Source organism: Schistocerca cancellata, chromosome 3 (genome assembly GCF_023864275.1).
Source record: "Schistocerca cancellata isolate TAMUIC-IGC-003103 chromosome 3, iqSchCanc2.1, whole genome shotgun sequence".
Taxonomy (NCBI): Eukaryota; Metazoa; Arthropoda; class Insecta; order Orthoptera; family Acrididae; genus Schistocerca; species Schistocerca cancellata.
In genome coordinates, this window is record NC_064628.1 from 5672247 (window position 1) to 5687303 (window position 15057).

General features: G+C 42.8%; 1 protein-coding gene across 1 annotated transcript in view; it reads left to right on the forward strand.

The window, feature by feature from the left end:
- The window catches only part of LOC126175257 (uncharacterized), a 189573-nt gene extending 179707 nt beyond the window's left edge, over nt 1-9866 (forward strand). The window contains exon 12 of the mRNA XM_049921899.1: nt 9727-9866. Within this exon, the coding sequence (XP_049777856.1) occupies nt 9727-9866 (140 nt within the window). The remainder of the gene's footprint in view (nt 1-9726) is intronic.
- Nucleotides 9867-15057: the final 5191 nt, after the last annotated feature.

Genomic DNA, 15057 nt, shown 5'->3' on the forward strand with positions numbered 1-15057 from the left:
ATCAGCGCCTCGCTGGCTACAGTATCTCTGTGTCTGATGAGGGGGAGGGGGGGGAAGGGGGGGGCAGTGCGAACCTAACAAGGCGCCCCAGACCGTGTGGCTACTGTGTGCGGCTCAGTCGACCTGACCTGTGATAAAAATGTCATGTATCTTAAAGTGATACACTACACATAAAACTGTATCTGAAATTTCAGCATCACAACTGACCCATAGCAAATACCGCATTGTAACTTGTAACCTCCCCCTCTCTTATCGACCTTAATGACAGTGAAAAATTAAACCGCGTGTACCTAATGGAAATTTGGGAAAAGCAATCGTCACCGAAGTTAATTTGTCGGTAAAGAGGGAGGAAAGGGTTACATCTAAATGAAAGGAAAAATGCAAATGAAACTGGTGGAAATTAATTTTGAAAAGGGGTAAAGTTAATAAAGAAAGTAAATGTGCGGCCGTTACATTAACAATTAACTAATGTTAATTAGATATTTGAGATTTGGGGGAAATTACGGTCGCCAGTCCTAAGGACAATTACTATAGTAACTCAAAAAGAAAGGTTATTACACATATAATTAGCACTAGAAGCGTGGCAACTGGAGGTTGACACGTGTAGTGTGAAAACTGAAAGTTTGTCAGAAGTAATAAATTTCGCTACACTGTGACTTAATTTAGCAAAAGAATTAATAAAACCGGAAAATCGAAAGTTAATTTAGTGACTGAAGTTAATAGTGAGCTTTCTTTCTGAAGCACATCGAAATTCAGTAAAATACGGTTAGTCTTGGACTACCTCAACAATCATTTCAAAAGCTACTTGAATCTTTGCAATTTAGAAATAAGAGATTTAACTTTGAACTTGAATTAAATGATTCTGAACAATTAACAATAGTAAAATTTAGTACATACCAAGCTGAGCTGCAGTCACAGGTACGCTAAAATATGGTAACAAAACTCGCACTCTTAATTTGTACTTGTGTAATCTAAATATTGCAGCCAGCTATGAATACCTTAACTGAACTTTGAAATTAAAGCAGTGAAATCGAATGATGCTGGCGTTTGAATTTCAACGACACTCGGGTTCATTTCAGAAAAGGAAGGGACCCTGCTTGGTAATGCAATTGGGACAATGAGCAACAAAGGTTCATGCTAAGTTGCTGTAATTTTGTGATGCAACAATTTTAAAAGTTTGAAAAGCTGAGGTCTGCCTCTCAGTTCTAAAACTTTACGTCCTTCCAGCCTTCCTTGTCGGTTGATTGAAGGTATGAAGCCGTCGATTGAGGAGGTGGCGACAGTCACTCATTGTCGGCCGTCGCTGTTGCAGAAGCTGGATGTTGGCGCGCCTTCTTCTCGACACGGTCTCCAGCCGAAACGGGCTCTTGATGTGCGCCAGCTAATGCTTCCCGTCCACGACACCTTGTCAGAAACTATCATCGCAAGTCGAGCGCAATTACATTCTGCCAAACCCCGAAAGCGCGGCAACTCGCGAGAGCTTCACACAACACACCTGCTCCACTGCACCACCCCAGCCAGACTCTCCTCTGCCCGTGCTCCACGCGACAGAGTTAACACTACCAAAGATCCTAAACACTTTGGTTCTCCACACAACCTATCGATATATTCGTTCGATAGCATAGTTTTCCCTAGGCCAGACCCTGCGTATAATTACCAATAATATTCACAAAACAAACCAATTATAAATCGACATAAATGCATATATATACAAATAGTAAAAAAATTACAATATAAAAAGACACAGAAATGTTATATCTTCAGGTAACAAAATAAGGAAAAAAATTTGCAGTGCAATAGGTGGAAACAGGAGGATATGCATTTACGGCGTTACAAACTACGAATATTCTTGAAATAATTCTTTGATTTCTCTTCAACTATCCGATTAACTGAGGTCCTTGATACATTGCATTGAAAAATAAATTTCGTGTTAACGATGGCAAAATCTCTTTTCCCTTACGACAATATAGTGTGAATGCCAATTATATCGCATAACATCAGGCACGAGTGATTTTCAAGTACAAAATCTCCACAGTAAATGCATCAAACCGCAATTATAACCCTCAAAACAATTTGGAATTATGTTAAATGCACATTTAAATGTATCTTTCAAAACGAAAATAGTATTATCGTCATTAAAGTTCACATTATTCCCTTTACTTTGTCGACGCAAAAACTGTCTTTCTAACTCTTCGTCTTTGAGTCCAGTTCGTTACTGTTCTTCTTCGAGGCACAGCCAAAAAGAATATAGTCACTGAACAATAAGGAAAGTTGTGGTTATTCAAAATGACGAAGCTGAAAATCAGGAACAATTCACATTTTGTTGTGACGACGGCAACCGAACACAGTTCATTCTGTTTACTATGAGACAAAAGAAAGTCCAAAAACGACGCTAATAAACAACGTTTGTTGCCCCCCAACGGTTCCGTTATTACGTTTCGGGTTTTCCGCTCGCTGACAACGTCAATGACCTACCATTTGTGGCATTGTAGCTGCGCAGTATGCGTGTGTCACTGCAAATGAACCCTTTGCAACATTTAAACATGAACGACTATAGAATGTGATTTCATGGAACGTCGTTACCTTCGTGTGTTGTTTCTACGATAGCATCTGATCGGAGCGCTAGGTAGAAGGTGGTAGCAATGTGAGAGACAGAGGAAAACTTTTCTCGTATGCATATGTCTCTTTTCTTTCACCTCTCCTGATTTTTTTTGTGCACATTTATGGCAAAGTTCCTTTCGAATTATATAAGTTTCATTGGCCTCCTTGACTAATTAATTTTAAAAACAGTACCTTAATTCTCGTTGTTCATGTATTCCAATCATGATCGTTCAATAGAACAGCTGCATTATCGTTATGAATGTCCTCATTCCTATTACTTTCTTCACGAAGACTGTATCTGTCTAATTCTGCGTCTTCCACTCTGAACCATTAGCATTATCCTTCTAGGCACACCCTGAAACAAATATAGTTTCCGTATAATAAGGGAAGTCAGAAGTCATAGTTATTCAAAATAAAGAAATTAAAAATTAAGAACTTACTTCAAATTTTCAGATAACGGCGGCAAATGATCACAAAGTCACTCTTACCGAAAAGTAAGCGAAATAACTGCGCCAGTACACAACTTTATTTACAGGCGTCGTTGGTGTGATACTTTGATTTTAACTGCTGACGTCATCATCGACATAGCAGTTGTCACATAGAAGCTGCCCGTATGCATTTGCTACTTTCGTGTGTCATCTCTACAATAGCAGCTGATCGACACGCTGGGCAGCATTTCAATTTTCGATGTTCATGTGTTGAAGATTTTAAGGCTTGATAGAGAAGATATCATCAGAGTTATGCAGTTCCTTTTACCTCTCTTAACGGCTATGTACACATATGTTTTTTTCTTTGTGCACATCAACGACATAGTACCTTTCGAATTAGATAAGTTTCATTGTCCTGCTTGTATAATTAATATTAAAAATCAGTACTTCAATTTTCGTATTCACAAATTAATATTATGATATGCATATTGTCTGTTCTTTTGGACACGTCCAATGCATATCATCATTGTCCCCTTGCAGGAATACGTGAGACTACGGGCAAAGGGGAATGTGAACAGGATCACCTCAGAGATGAGCAGCAGTTTGGAATTTGGGTCGGTCGGGAAGCACGTCGAGATGACCGGGGTAGTCAAAGCTATCATTCGCAAGAAGCGGAGCATCCAAGTACGGTTCAATCTTATATTCATAACCAAACGGAAAGCTGTGTAACATTGCCACTTTGGTCGTTGAAATAATTCGACAGCTATACTCTAAAATCAGTGTCGGACCAGGACTCGAACTCAGATACTTTGCTTTTTGGGGACGTGTCCAGATGGCCAAGTCTGTCAAGTCGACTGTTCGCAACAAGAAGAGAATCCGGGTTTGAGTCCTGGACAGGCACAAGTTTTCAGTTGCAGCTTGTAATGTGAGAACGTGCCGTCTAGTGAATGCCAGGCATAGCCAAGGGGCAGTGGTAGAGAAAGTGGACGCTTACGCCATCTGTGGGCCAGAATCGAAGGCAAAGCAGAAGTGCTTCCGCCTGGTGGCAGCTAAATGAAAGAACGCTATGTGGAAGACAGTGTCTGGCTTGTGCTGCAATCTGACAGCGAAGTAACAGAAGAATTAAACTAAATAATATTGTTACGTTTAGTAAAAATAGAAATGTAATACGAGGTGCATTCAAGTTCTAAGGCCTCCGATTTTTTTTCTCCGGACTGGAAAGAGATAGAAACATGTGCATTGTTTTAAAATGAGGCCGCATTCATTGTCAATATGTCCCAGAGATGGCAGCACCGTACGGCAGATGGAATTTTACCGCCAGCGGCGAGAATGAGAACTGTTTTAAATACTTAAAATGGCGACGTTTTCCTTACTTGAACAGCGTGCAATCATTCGTTTTCTGAATTTGCGTGGTGTGAAACCAATTGAAATTCATCGACAGTTGAAGGAAACATGTGGTGATGGAGTTATGGATGTGTCGAAAGTGCGTTCGTGGGTGTGACAGTTTAATGAAGGCAGAACATCGTGTGACAAGAAACCGAAACAACCTCGGGCTCGCACAAGCCGGTCTGACGACACGATCGAGAAAGTGGAGAGAATTGTTTTGGGGGATCGCCGAATGACTGTTGAACAGATCGCCTCCAGAGTTGGCATATCTGTGGGTTCTGTGCACACAATCCTGCATGACGACCTGAAAATGCGAAAAGTGTCATCCAGGTGGGTGCCACGAATGCTGACGGACGACCACATGGCTGCCCGTGTGGCATGTTGCCAAGCAATGTTGACGCGCAACGACAGCATGAATGGGACTTTCTTTTCGTCGGTTGTGACAATAGATGAGACGTGGATGCCATTTTTCAATCCAGAAACAAAGCCAGCTAGTCAGCTCAATGGAAGCACACAGATTCACCGCCACCAAAAAAATTTCGGGTAACCGCCAGTGCTGAAAAAATGATGGTGTCCATGTTCTGGGACAGCGAGGGTGTAATCCTTACCCATTGCATTCCAAAGGGCACTACGGTAACAAGTGCATACTACGAAAATGTTTTGAAGAACAAATTCCTTCCTGCACTGCAACAAAAACGTCCGGGAAGGGCTGCACGTGTGCTGTTTCACCAAGACAACGCACCCGCACATCGAGCTAACGTTACGCAACAGTTTCTTCGTGGTAACAACTTTGAAGTGATTCGTCATGCTCGCTACTCACCTGACCTGGCTCCTAGTGACGTTCGGCTTTTTCCAACAATGAAAGACACTCTCCGTGGCCGCACATTTACCAGCCGTGCTGCTATTGCCTCAGCGATTTTCCAGTGGTCAAAACAGACTCCTAAAGAAGCCTTCGCCTCTGCCATGGAATCATGGCGTCAGCGTTGTGAGAAACGTATACGTCTGCAGGGCGATTACGTCGAGAAGTAACGCTAGTTTCATCGATTTCGGGTGAGTAGTTAATTAGAAAAGAAATCGGAGGCCTTAGAACTTGAATGCACCTCGTATTACTTTAATATAATTGAATATTGTAATGCTATGGTATGTTTAATTGTAAATAGAGAACTTGACGTAATGTAAAATAATGTTTAGGTGTGGGGGGGAATCCCCGAGAATGAGAACAGTGTACAGGTTGGCGCGTAATATTGGCGGTAGAAGTAAGTTGGCGTAGCTCTGAGGCGGAACAAGTGTTAAGTGGCGTAAAGGTGACTGCCGGGGTGTGCTACGGTAACGTTGCCAACAGACCATTTAGAAGTGAGCTGAAAACAGATGTGGACTTCGTTTATCGTATGGCTACAAGCTAAATGGACACTAAGGCTTGTAAGACGCAGTACTTCGACGGAAATGGGCTGTGAGCGGCAAACTAGTGCGGTTTCCTGCTCTGGGGTACATGGCACTGCATGGTGCAATGCTGTGTTAATTGCGATGAGTTGCTTGTGCCAACGGCGAGGTGTGAAGGGACCAGTAGCCGCATCCAACGGCGTGTTGTGATCTCAATAACTGATGAGGTCAGTTGGTGAGCTCACTTCGGTAGCCAACAAACTAGAAGTTATCTTACAGGATTTAACATTTTTAAATGTTCGGGTAATAAGTTGCCGTCTCTTTATCTAAGAATAGATGATGAATGCAGCTAGCCGCTATCTCTGTGTAATGTCTTGTCTGTATAGACGTGTATCTGTTGCCTTTAAGATCCCTTCACCTTCACGTATAAATCTATACAGTAAAGTAAGGCCCTCCCAGTTCTTGGCTGATCGGTGATAAGACAGGCGAAAAATTAGACTAATGGAGGATTATTAGTATTATCTCTATTTTCATTCGCTCTCTCTCTTTCTCTCCTTTATCTATGTACAGTTTTTAATATAATATTTCATTACGTGAAATCAGCCAAATAGGATCTTTGGTGGAGTCCTTCGTCTCGGTACTCAGCGGCTGGCTTGCTGTAAGAGATCTTTACATTTATTATTACTGTTGAACACTGCAGTCAGTCGGGAGAATCAGTCGTTTGGACAATTTGTTCCTTTTACGAAAGATTGCGAATTCCTTTTTGGACGATTTAACACAGACTCAGTGATTGCAGCCTCCCTTCGACACAGCTGAAACTTCCCCACTAATTACAGGGCCAATGTGATCATCAAATGATTAAGAAAAAACTCATTCGTTCATTCACTCCAGAACAAAAAAGTCACTAACCTTATTTATGGAGGAAATTGTGTATTAAATCCATCTCCATTACATATCCAGATATCCGGTGATTCCACGCCTTAATTATTTTCCTTTTACAGTCTCTTTCTCTTCAAACAAACCGCTAGCGGCACAAATGTTAATTGGCTTGCTTTAGCGAGAAGAAAAGCAGAATATGTATCTCTCAGAAACACGTCAATCCCTCAACAGATACTCCAGAACCTGTCCTAGTTACCACTCTTAACAACCATGGAGAATGCGTATATGCATCTGTTATTTCAAAGAATAAACGCACTAGAAAATACTTTGGCGTCGTCGAGCTGTCGCCGCATATATTACGAGAAAATCGGATCAGATAACTTTTCTAAAGTGAATGAATGTGGATGGTTTGATTGAAAATGATTAATTGGTGTGTGGTAGAGGGTATTTTCTGTGGGGACATTATAAGGAGTATTATTATGAACAGTGATTGTTATACCAACGCCATTACCAGTTCATTTATATTTTGTGAAACAGTCTGTGTAATAGTCAAACCAAGTTCTGTACAGTGTGTAATGTTTGGAAGCAATAATAATTTTGTGGTTTAAATTGCAATCCCCGAGAGTAATCAATTATTTAAAGGAAATAGCTCATTATTACCCCATATCCAGTGATTTCTATGTGCTGCAACATCAGTGAAAAGTCATGGTGTATGAGTATCGGGGTAGATATATTATAAGAGAAAATAGTTGGAATTAACGCCGAAATTGGCAGCAGACAGCGCTTCATGCAACGAATGAAAGATTCCCGGTACTGTGCCACCTTAATTACTATCCATCTCGATGTGGTGGCTTTTCAGTACACTTCCATAGTCAAAAATTACTCGGTTCCGTACGAGCAGCGTGATTCTGAATTAGTGTTTTCAGTAACTATATTGACAAGCAGAGCTACATTGTTCTTTAATTAAGCGTTCAAGGAAATTGCTGCCGCCACAGTAGACATTGTGCCTTATGCACAATGCAAGCTCAATAACTTTAAATTCAGTAATTACAATTTGTGTAGTTTACATTAACCTAAAACAAGTTCAAGTATTTATCATGTGTGTTTGTTTCTTGTGAAACGATTTCAGACTGTGGTATTATTTTAAATGAATAACGTCCTCCTGCTAGGCAATATCAAACATACAGAATTAAGTGCTCCCTATTGAGTCACTTCAAAGAGATTATCAGTGCTACTAATAATCAAATATAGACGTAAAAATAAGTTTGTAACGCGCCATTATTATTATTTATTCCAAAACTTCCGTGTAGTAATTGGATCACCATGGGGTGTCTATTCAAACCTATTACACGCGAGAGCCGCTTTCCGGAAGTCCGATGCTCCGTGATCTAATAGTAATACAGTAAATTCGGGTAGTGGCATCGCAAGCTATTGAATTATTTTAATGCCCAAATGATCGATGTCATACAAATTTCCCTTTCATTATTGAATATGTCTTATAGCGCTGCTCACTTATGAGTCTTTAACTACACTACTGGCCATTAAAATTGCTACACCACGAACACGACATGCTACAGACACGAAATTTAATCGACAGGAAGAAGATGCTGGGATATGCAAATGAGTAGCTTTTCAGAGCATTCACACAAGGTTGGCGCCGGTGGCGACACCTACAACGTGCTGACACGAGCAAAGTTTATAACCGATTTCTCATACACAAACAGCAGTTGACCGGCGTTGCGTGGTGAAACGTTGTTGTGATGCCTCGTGTAAGGAGGAGAAATGCGTACCATCACATTTCCGACTTTGATAAAGGTCGGATTGTAGCCTATCGCGATTGCAGTTTATCGCATCGCCACATTGCTGCTCGCGTTGGTCGAGAAATGACTGTTAGCAGAATATGGAATCGGTGGGTTCAGGAGGGTAATACGAAACGCCGTGCTGGATCCCAACGGCCTCGTATCACTAGCAGTCGAGATGACAGGCATCTTATCCGCATGGCTGTAACGGATCGTGCAGCCACGTCTCGATCCAAGAGTCAACAGATGCAAGACAACAACTATCTGCACGAACAGTTCGACGACGTTTGCAGCAGCATGGACTATCAGCTCGGAGACCATGGCTGCAGTTACCCTTGACGCTTCATCACAGACAGGAGCGCCTGCGATGGTGTACTCAACGACGAACCTGGGTGCACGAATGGTAAAACGTCATTTTTACAGGTGAATCCAGGTTCTGTTTACAGCATCATGATGGTCGCACCCGTGTTTGGCGACATCGCGGTGAACGCACATTGGAAGCGTGTATTCGTCATCGCCATACTGGGGTATTACCCGGCGTGATGGTATGGGGTGCCATTGGTTACACGTCTCGGTAACCTCTTGTTCGCATTGACGGCACTTTGAACAGTGGACGTTACATGTCAGATTTGTTACGACCCCTGGCTCTACCCTTCATTCGATCCCTGCGAAACCCTATATTTCAGCAGGATGATGCATGAGCGCATGTTGCAGGTCCTGTATGGGCCTTTCTGGATACAGAAAACGTTCGACTGCTACCCTGGCCAGCACATTTTCACGATCTCTCACTAACTGAAAACGTCTGGTCAATGGTGGCTGAGCAACTGGCTCGTCACAATACGCCAGTCACTACTCTTGATGAACTGTGGTATCGTGTTGAAGCTGCATGGGCAGCTGTACCTGTACACGCCATCCAAGCTCTGTTTGACTCAATGCCCAGGCGTATGAAGGCCGTTATTACGGCCAGAGGTGGTTGTTCTGGGTACTGATTTCTCAGGATCTATGCACCCAAATTGCATGAAAATGTAATCACATGTCAGTTGTAGTATAATATATTTGTCGAATGAATACCCGTTTACCAACTGCATTTCTTCTTGGTGTAGCAATTTTAATGGCCAGTAGTGTAATTTATACTTATCAGACACTCGTCTGACGCTGCATGTCCGTTCAATTGTGTGCACGCAGCATTAGCTTAGCCACTGTGGAGCACCTGCGAGCCGGCTGAGCTGAGGAGGCGTGTGGCTGTTTTCCAGGTTTCTGGCTGATGCACTGCCACTTCGTGTACCACCAGCTGAGTGGCATGGAGCTGGTGCTGCAGGTGGGCGAGCTGGAGGAGATGGCCCCGCCCCCGCCTGGATTCCCCACCTGCGGGGACTACCTGCCGCCCGTCTGACGGCGACGGCGACGGCGACAGCAATGGCGACAGCGGCGGCGACAGCGACGGCGACAGCGACGGCGACAGCGACGGCGACAGCGACGGCGACAGCGACAGCGACAACGACGGCGACAGCGACAGCGACGGCGACAGCGACAGCGACAGCGGCGGGCCGCCGCTCCCCTGCCACGCCTCACCACACACTGATAACTCACCCGCACACATCCACACTCTGTATCGCCAGTGACCTGGAAATAGGGCTGTCGTGGCTGATACCACCTTCAAGCAAAGAAAACAAAACGCATAAAATGTCTCAACGGAAAGGCTTTAGTTGTTATTTATTCTTATCAATATTAAATCTTTTCTTTACATTAATATTGTGTCTTTTTATTGGATGACAGACCACGTCTACGAGGTGTGTGGAAAAAGTAATGGGATAGATTTTGTTACTGAACAAAGTTGTTTTTTTCGAACAATATCGTCTCGTAAACAAAACCGCCTTTTCTTGCTGCAACTAACCGGCCATTATCGCCGAGCGGTTCTAGGCGCTTCAATCCGGAACCGCGCTGCTGCTACAGTTGCAGGTTCGAATCCTGCCTCGGGCATCGATCTGTGTGAGGTCCTTAGGTCAGTTAGGTTTAAGTAGTTCGAAGTCTAGGGGACTGATGACCTCAGATGTTAAGTCCCATAGTGCTCAGAGCCATTTGAGTCTTGCTGCAAGTTAACTTATTTTTCCCAGACGCGTTTTGCCTTTTTCTTACTTTGATGCATCTTCAGTGGGATCTGACACGATACAGTTTTATTATTTTTAGATAGTCGAACAGTTCACGTCCCGTTTTTTATGTAAATAAGTAATTACTTACAATATGTTGGCACCTGCGTTTCCTTTCATCTGGTCTGGAGTTCGCACCACCACTTAATTTGCAAAACATAAGCAGAATTTTATGTTCTGTACTTTTTCTTTCACACTTTTTCACCACGTTTCTTTTTCTTCTTTATGGTGCACTATTATTACTTTGCTACTAGTTATAGCTATTTGTTCGAAAACTGCACTTTTAAAGACGTAAATATTATGAATTCATTTTTTGTTTCCTCCTGTTTGGCTTGTTTACCTATATGTTGCCAATCTACAGAAGTGTTCAAAAATGGCTCTGAGCACTATGGGACTTAACATCTGCGGTCATCAGTCCCCTAGAACTTAGAACTACTTAAACCTAACTAACCTAAGGACATCACACACATCCATGCCTGAGGCAGGATTCGAACCTGCGACCGTAGCAGTCGCGCTGTTCCGGACTGAGCGCCTAGAACAGTGAGACCACCGCGGCCGGCTTAGGGAAGTGTATGTTGAAAACTGATGTCTATTCATGATGCTTATCTCTCTCTCTCTCTCTCTCTCTCTCTGTGTGTGTGTGTGTGTGGTTTGAGTTGCGGAGACTTGAATATGAATGTAATAGCTGTCAGAGAGTGGCTGAAAGCTTTGGTGGTCAGCTGATGTGAGTTTTGGTTTACATGTTCTGTGGAGGGATTCATGGAAAAGTGAGTGAAAAGGTGTTGGGTGGTATTATTATTACTATTATTATGATAATAATTCTCTTTTGGAGTGTCAATCTATTACTTTATCTATTAGTGTACACAATGAATTGTTTGGCATGTGTACTTGATCACTTAGCATGGTTTTCTTTTCTGCTTTGGTTTTCTGCATGTGGTAACGTTCAATGTAGATGCCACTGAGGATGCCTTAGAAGAAGAAAAAGACGAAACGCGTCTGGGAAAAATAAATTAAGTTGCAGCAACGAAACACGGTATTATTTACAAAACAAATATTTCTGAATCTGCTGCAGAGGATGGCCACGCAAACAAACTTGTTAACAATAATGTCACGTTCAAAGTAGTATCCTTCGGCAGCTATACAACGGCGGAGCGGTTGTTCCCGATATTGGTAGCAGCGGTGAAAGACTTCAACTGGTAAGGCCTTTAACGAATCTGTCACATCCTTTTGAATGTTCTCCAGAGTCCCAAAACGAAGTTCTTTTAAAACATTTTTCAATTTCAGGAAAAGAAAAAAACTTACAAGGACTCAGGTCAGGTGAGCACCTTTTGAGATCAAAAATTCCGTGATGGAAGTGGGCGTGTGACACGGGGAGCTGTCATAATGTAGCGTCCACTTGTCTGTAGTGTCCGGCCTCACTCGATTCATCCCTTTCCTGATCTTGTAAGGACATCTTTGTGAAACACTTGATTAACAGTTTGTCCTGGGGGAACAAAATTTTTATACACGTTCCCCTACCGTCAAACATTTTCAACGTTTTCTCGCCCTTCCAAAAATGATTTGTGCTAGCGAAAAACTTGTGCTGTTCGTAAGGCCTGTTTCAGTTTTTCAAAGGTCACACTCGCGGGTTCTCCAAGTTTAACATAAAACCTGATGGCATGACGTTGCTCTAAGTTCCGCTGTTCACTTTTGTAACACACAACAAAAACATAACTTCACTGATGGCGCTCTCAAAAATCACGTGGTGGCTGTACCGAGTTGAAACTCGGACTGAGCATGTGGAAAGGATGAAGACGCTAGGTGTACACACGCAGAACAACGCAGCGTTGCCAGATTGCTCGCAGTGCTATCTGTTCAAATGGTTCAAATGGCTCTGAGCACTATGGGACTTAACTTCTGAGGTCATCAGTCCCCTAGAACTTAGATCTACTTAAACCTAACTAACCTAAGGACATCACACACATCCGTGCCCGAGGCAGGATTGGAACCTCCGACCGTAGCGGTCGCGCGGTACCAGACTGTAGCGCCTTGAACCGCTCGGTCACTCCGGCCGGCCCGTGAATAGAACCCAAGTCCTTAGGGTTGACAATCTGTCGCGCAGACCCCTTTTTTCCCATTTTGGTCGTTGTTGATCGTTGTGTTTGGCCGTTGCGGACGTCACATGACATCCGTTAAAGTTGGTGGGTTGATCCTTCCACTCAGTTTTTTATTACAGAGGCCAACCAGCTCTCTGAGCGAACACGCTGAGCTACCACGCCGGCATTCCACTCAGCTACCGGGGGCGCAGAGCTCTTACACTCAGCAACCAACACATATGAGGTGTCGTCTTCTTTCAAAATATACTAAAATGTGGTTTAAGTAGAAGCAAATTACTTAGCACATTACACTTTGGATCGATAACAGATGCTCGACTGAGAAAGCCATTTGAACATTTACTCACAAAACAGACACATCCAAAAAAGTTTTGCATCACCCTGGTTCCCAGAACTCTTGAAGATAGACATTCACTGTGGATATTGTATCACAGACATAGTCCCTTTGACTGTTCAGAGATGTCACTAAACCCGTCCAAAGATGTAAACAACCATGCATGAGCAGCGCCTATTAGTGGGAGGGGGTCGGACAGCCGATCAGTTCCAGTCATTCCAGCACGAAGGAGGTACACGGGTTGTCATTACTCCAGCCACGCCTAGACGGTCAATACCGCGCTACGACCGTTTTCGCATTATTACTTTCTGCCTGGAAGGGCTCTCAACAAGGAAAGTGTCCAGGCGTCTCGAAGTGAACCAAAGATATGTTGTTCGGACATGGAGGAGATACAAAGAGACACGAACTGTCGGTGACATGCGTCGCCCAGGGCTGCCGGTGTGGCCGAGCGGTTCTAGGCGCTTCAGTCGGGAACCGCGCGACCGCTACGGTTGTTGTTGTTGTGGTCTTCAGTCCTAAGACTGGTTTGATGCAGCTCTCCATGCTACCTTGTCCTGTGCAAGCTTCTTCATCTCCCAGTACTGTGGGGCGGCGGGTGCAATTAGTGCTGTTAATATATGTAGAATGTTCCTATTATTTATGCTGTCTTTTGCCGCTCTCGACACTGGCTCTCTAACTACAATATTGGCAACCAGAAAGTTATTAGCAAAACGTGAAGCCTGTAATTAGAATTCCAAGTGCCCACTTCATCTGAGAAATACACTTATAGCTACAGCTTATAGCTCTAAGGAATTAGGAGATTGTCTGGGATTCATAATCAAAAAACGATCCTTTAAAAACGTTCGCTATATTCTGAAAGTCACAGATGAAAAAAAAAGGAATACACACAATCCAACTACCAGAGCAGTTCAGAGCCTAATGCGCTGATGCAACTATAACTGTCCAAATTAAATGTTTAAGTGAATGCTCGCCATAATTTGATGATAATGTTCATCAAACGCCACGCTAAATAATGGTAGAATGTTTGTCTCGCGGCGGCACGTGAAAATACGACATACGCAAACTGAAGATAGATCATTAAAGTCATCCCAGAATTAACACTTTACTCGAAAATGATTTCATGGTTACGCGTATCCCGAGTAACTTAATACGGCATCCGAGGCTGTTTATAGCAATGATACCGACGCGACGCGACGCCCGACACAGGTGGTGCGCTAATCAGAGTCTGGAGAGAACTGGGGCCTTTTTCTCCTCACGCAGCGTTCTTATATATAAAGCCGCGGTGCGGACGGCTAAGGGAATGCCTGATCAATTCCGTTCTCCCGACTAGCCCCTAGGCTAGTAATGCACCACTTCAAGTTATTGAATAAATCATCGCTTCCTTTGCTGATGGCCGATGAAGCTCTCGATTTAAATGTGCAATCAGCACACAGGTAAGTGATCATAATAAAAGTCTGACGTGGCTAAGTCAATTATTTTGGGCGAGAGAATTAATTTAATTACATTACACGCAGTAGACGAGCTCTGAACTTGCCCTTTGGAGATACGCTTTCGCTATAGTTTTATAGTTATTCAATTGAAACATCTCACATCCTTATGATTATAGCGGATTTCCATTCTACTTAAACTTAAACATCCTAGCCTTATTTATTAGCCTACTTAATCTATATTGCTTCCTCAATTTTTAAGACAAAAACCAAAAAATCATGAATTTCAACTAAAATCCTAATTTGTGAGATCCAAAGTCCTGTTTCTATTAAATTATTATGAAAAAGGAATCTAAATATAAATTTTTAAGTTTCTAGCTCTTTTCTCTTGCGTCAATGATTTTTACAGAAAAACATCCAAATTTCGAAAATGGTTAAAGTTATTGAACTGATATTCAACACATATTGATTTAGTATTACTCCTGACATGCTAGAACCGTTTCAGGTAATTTACTTGATTTTTAAAGTATTGCGCAACATTTATGACGTCAGAGCTAGTTGCAGCAGACTAGGCTGGCACACA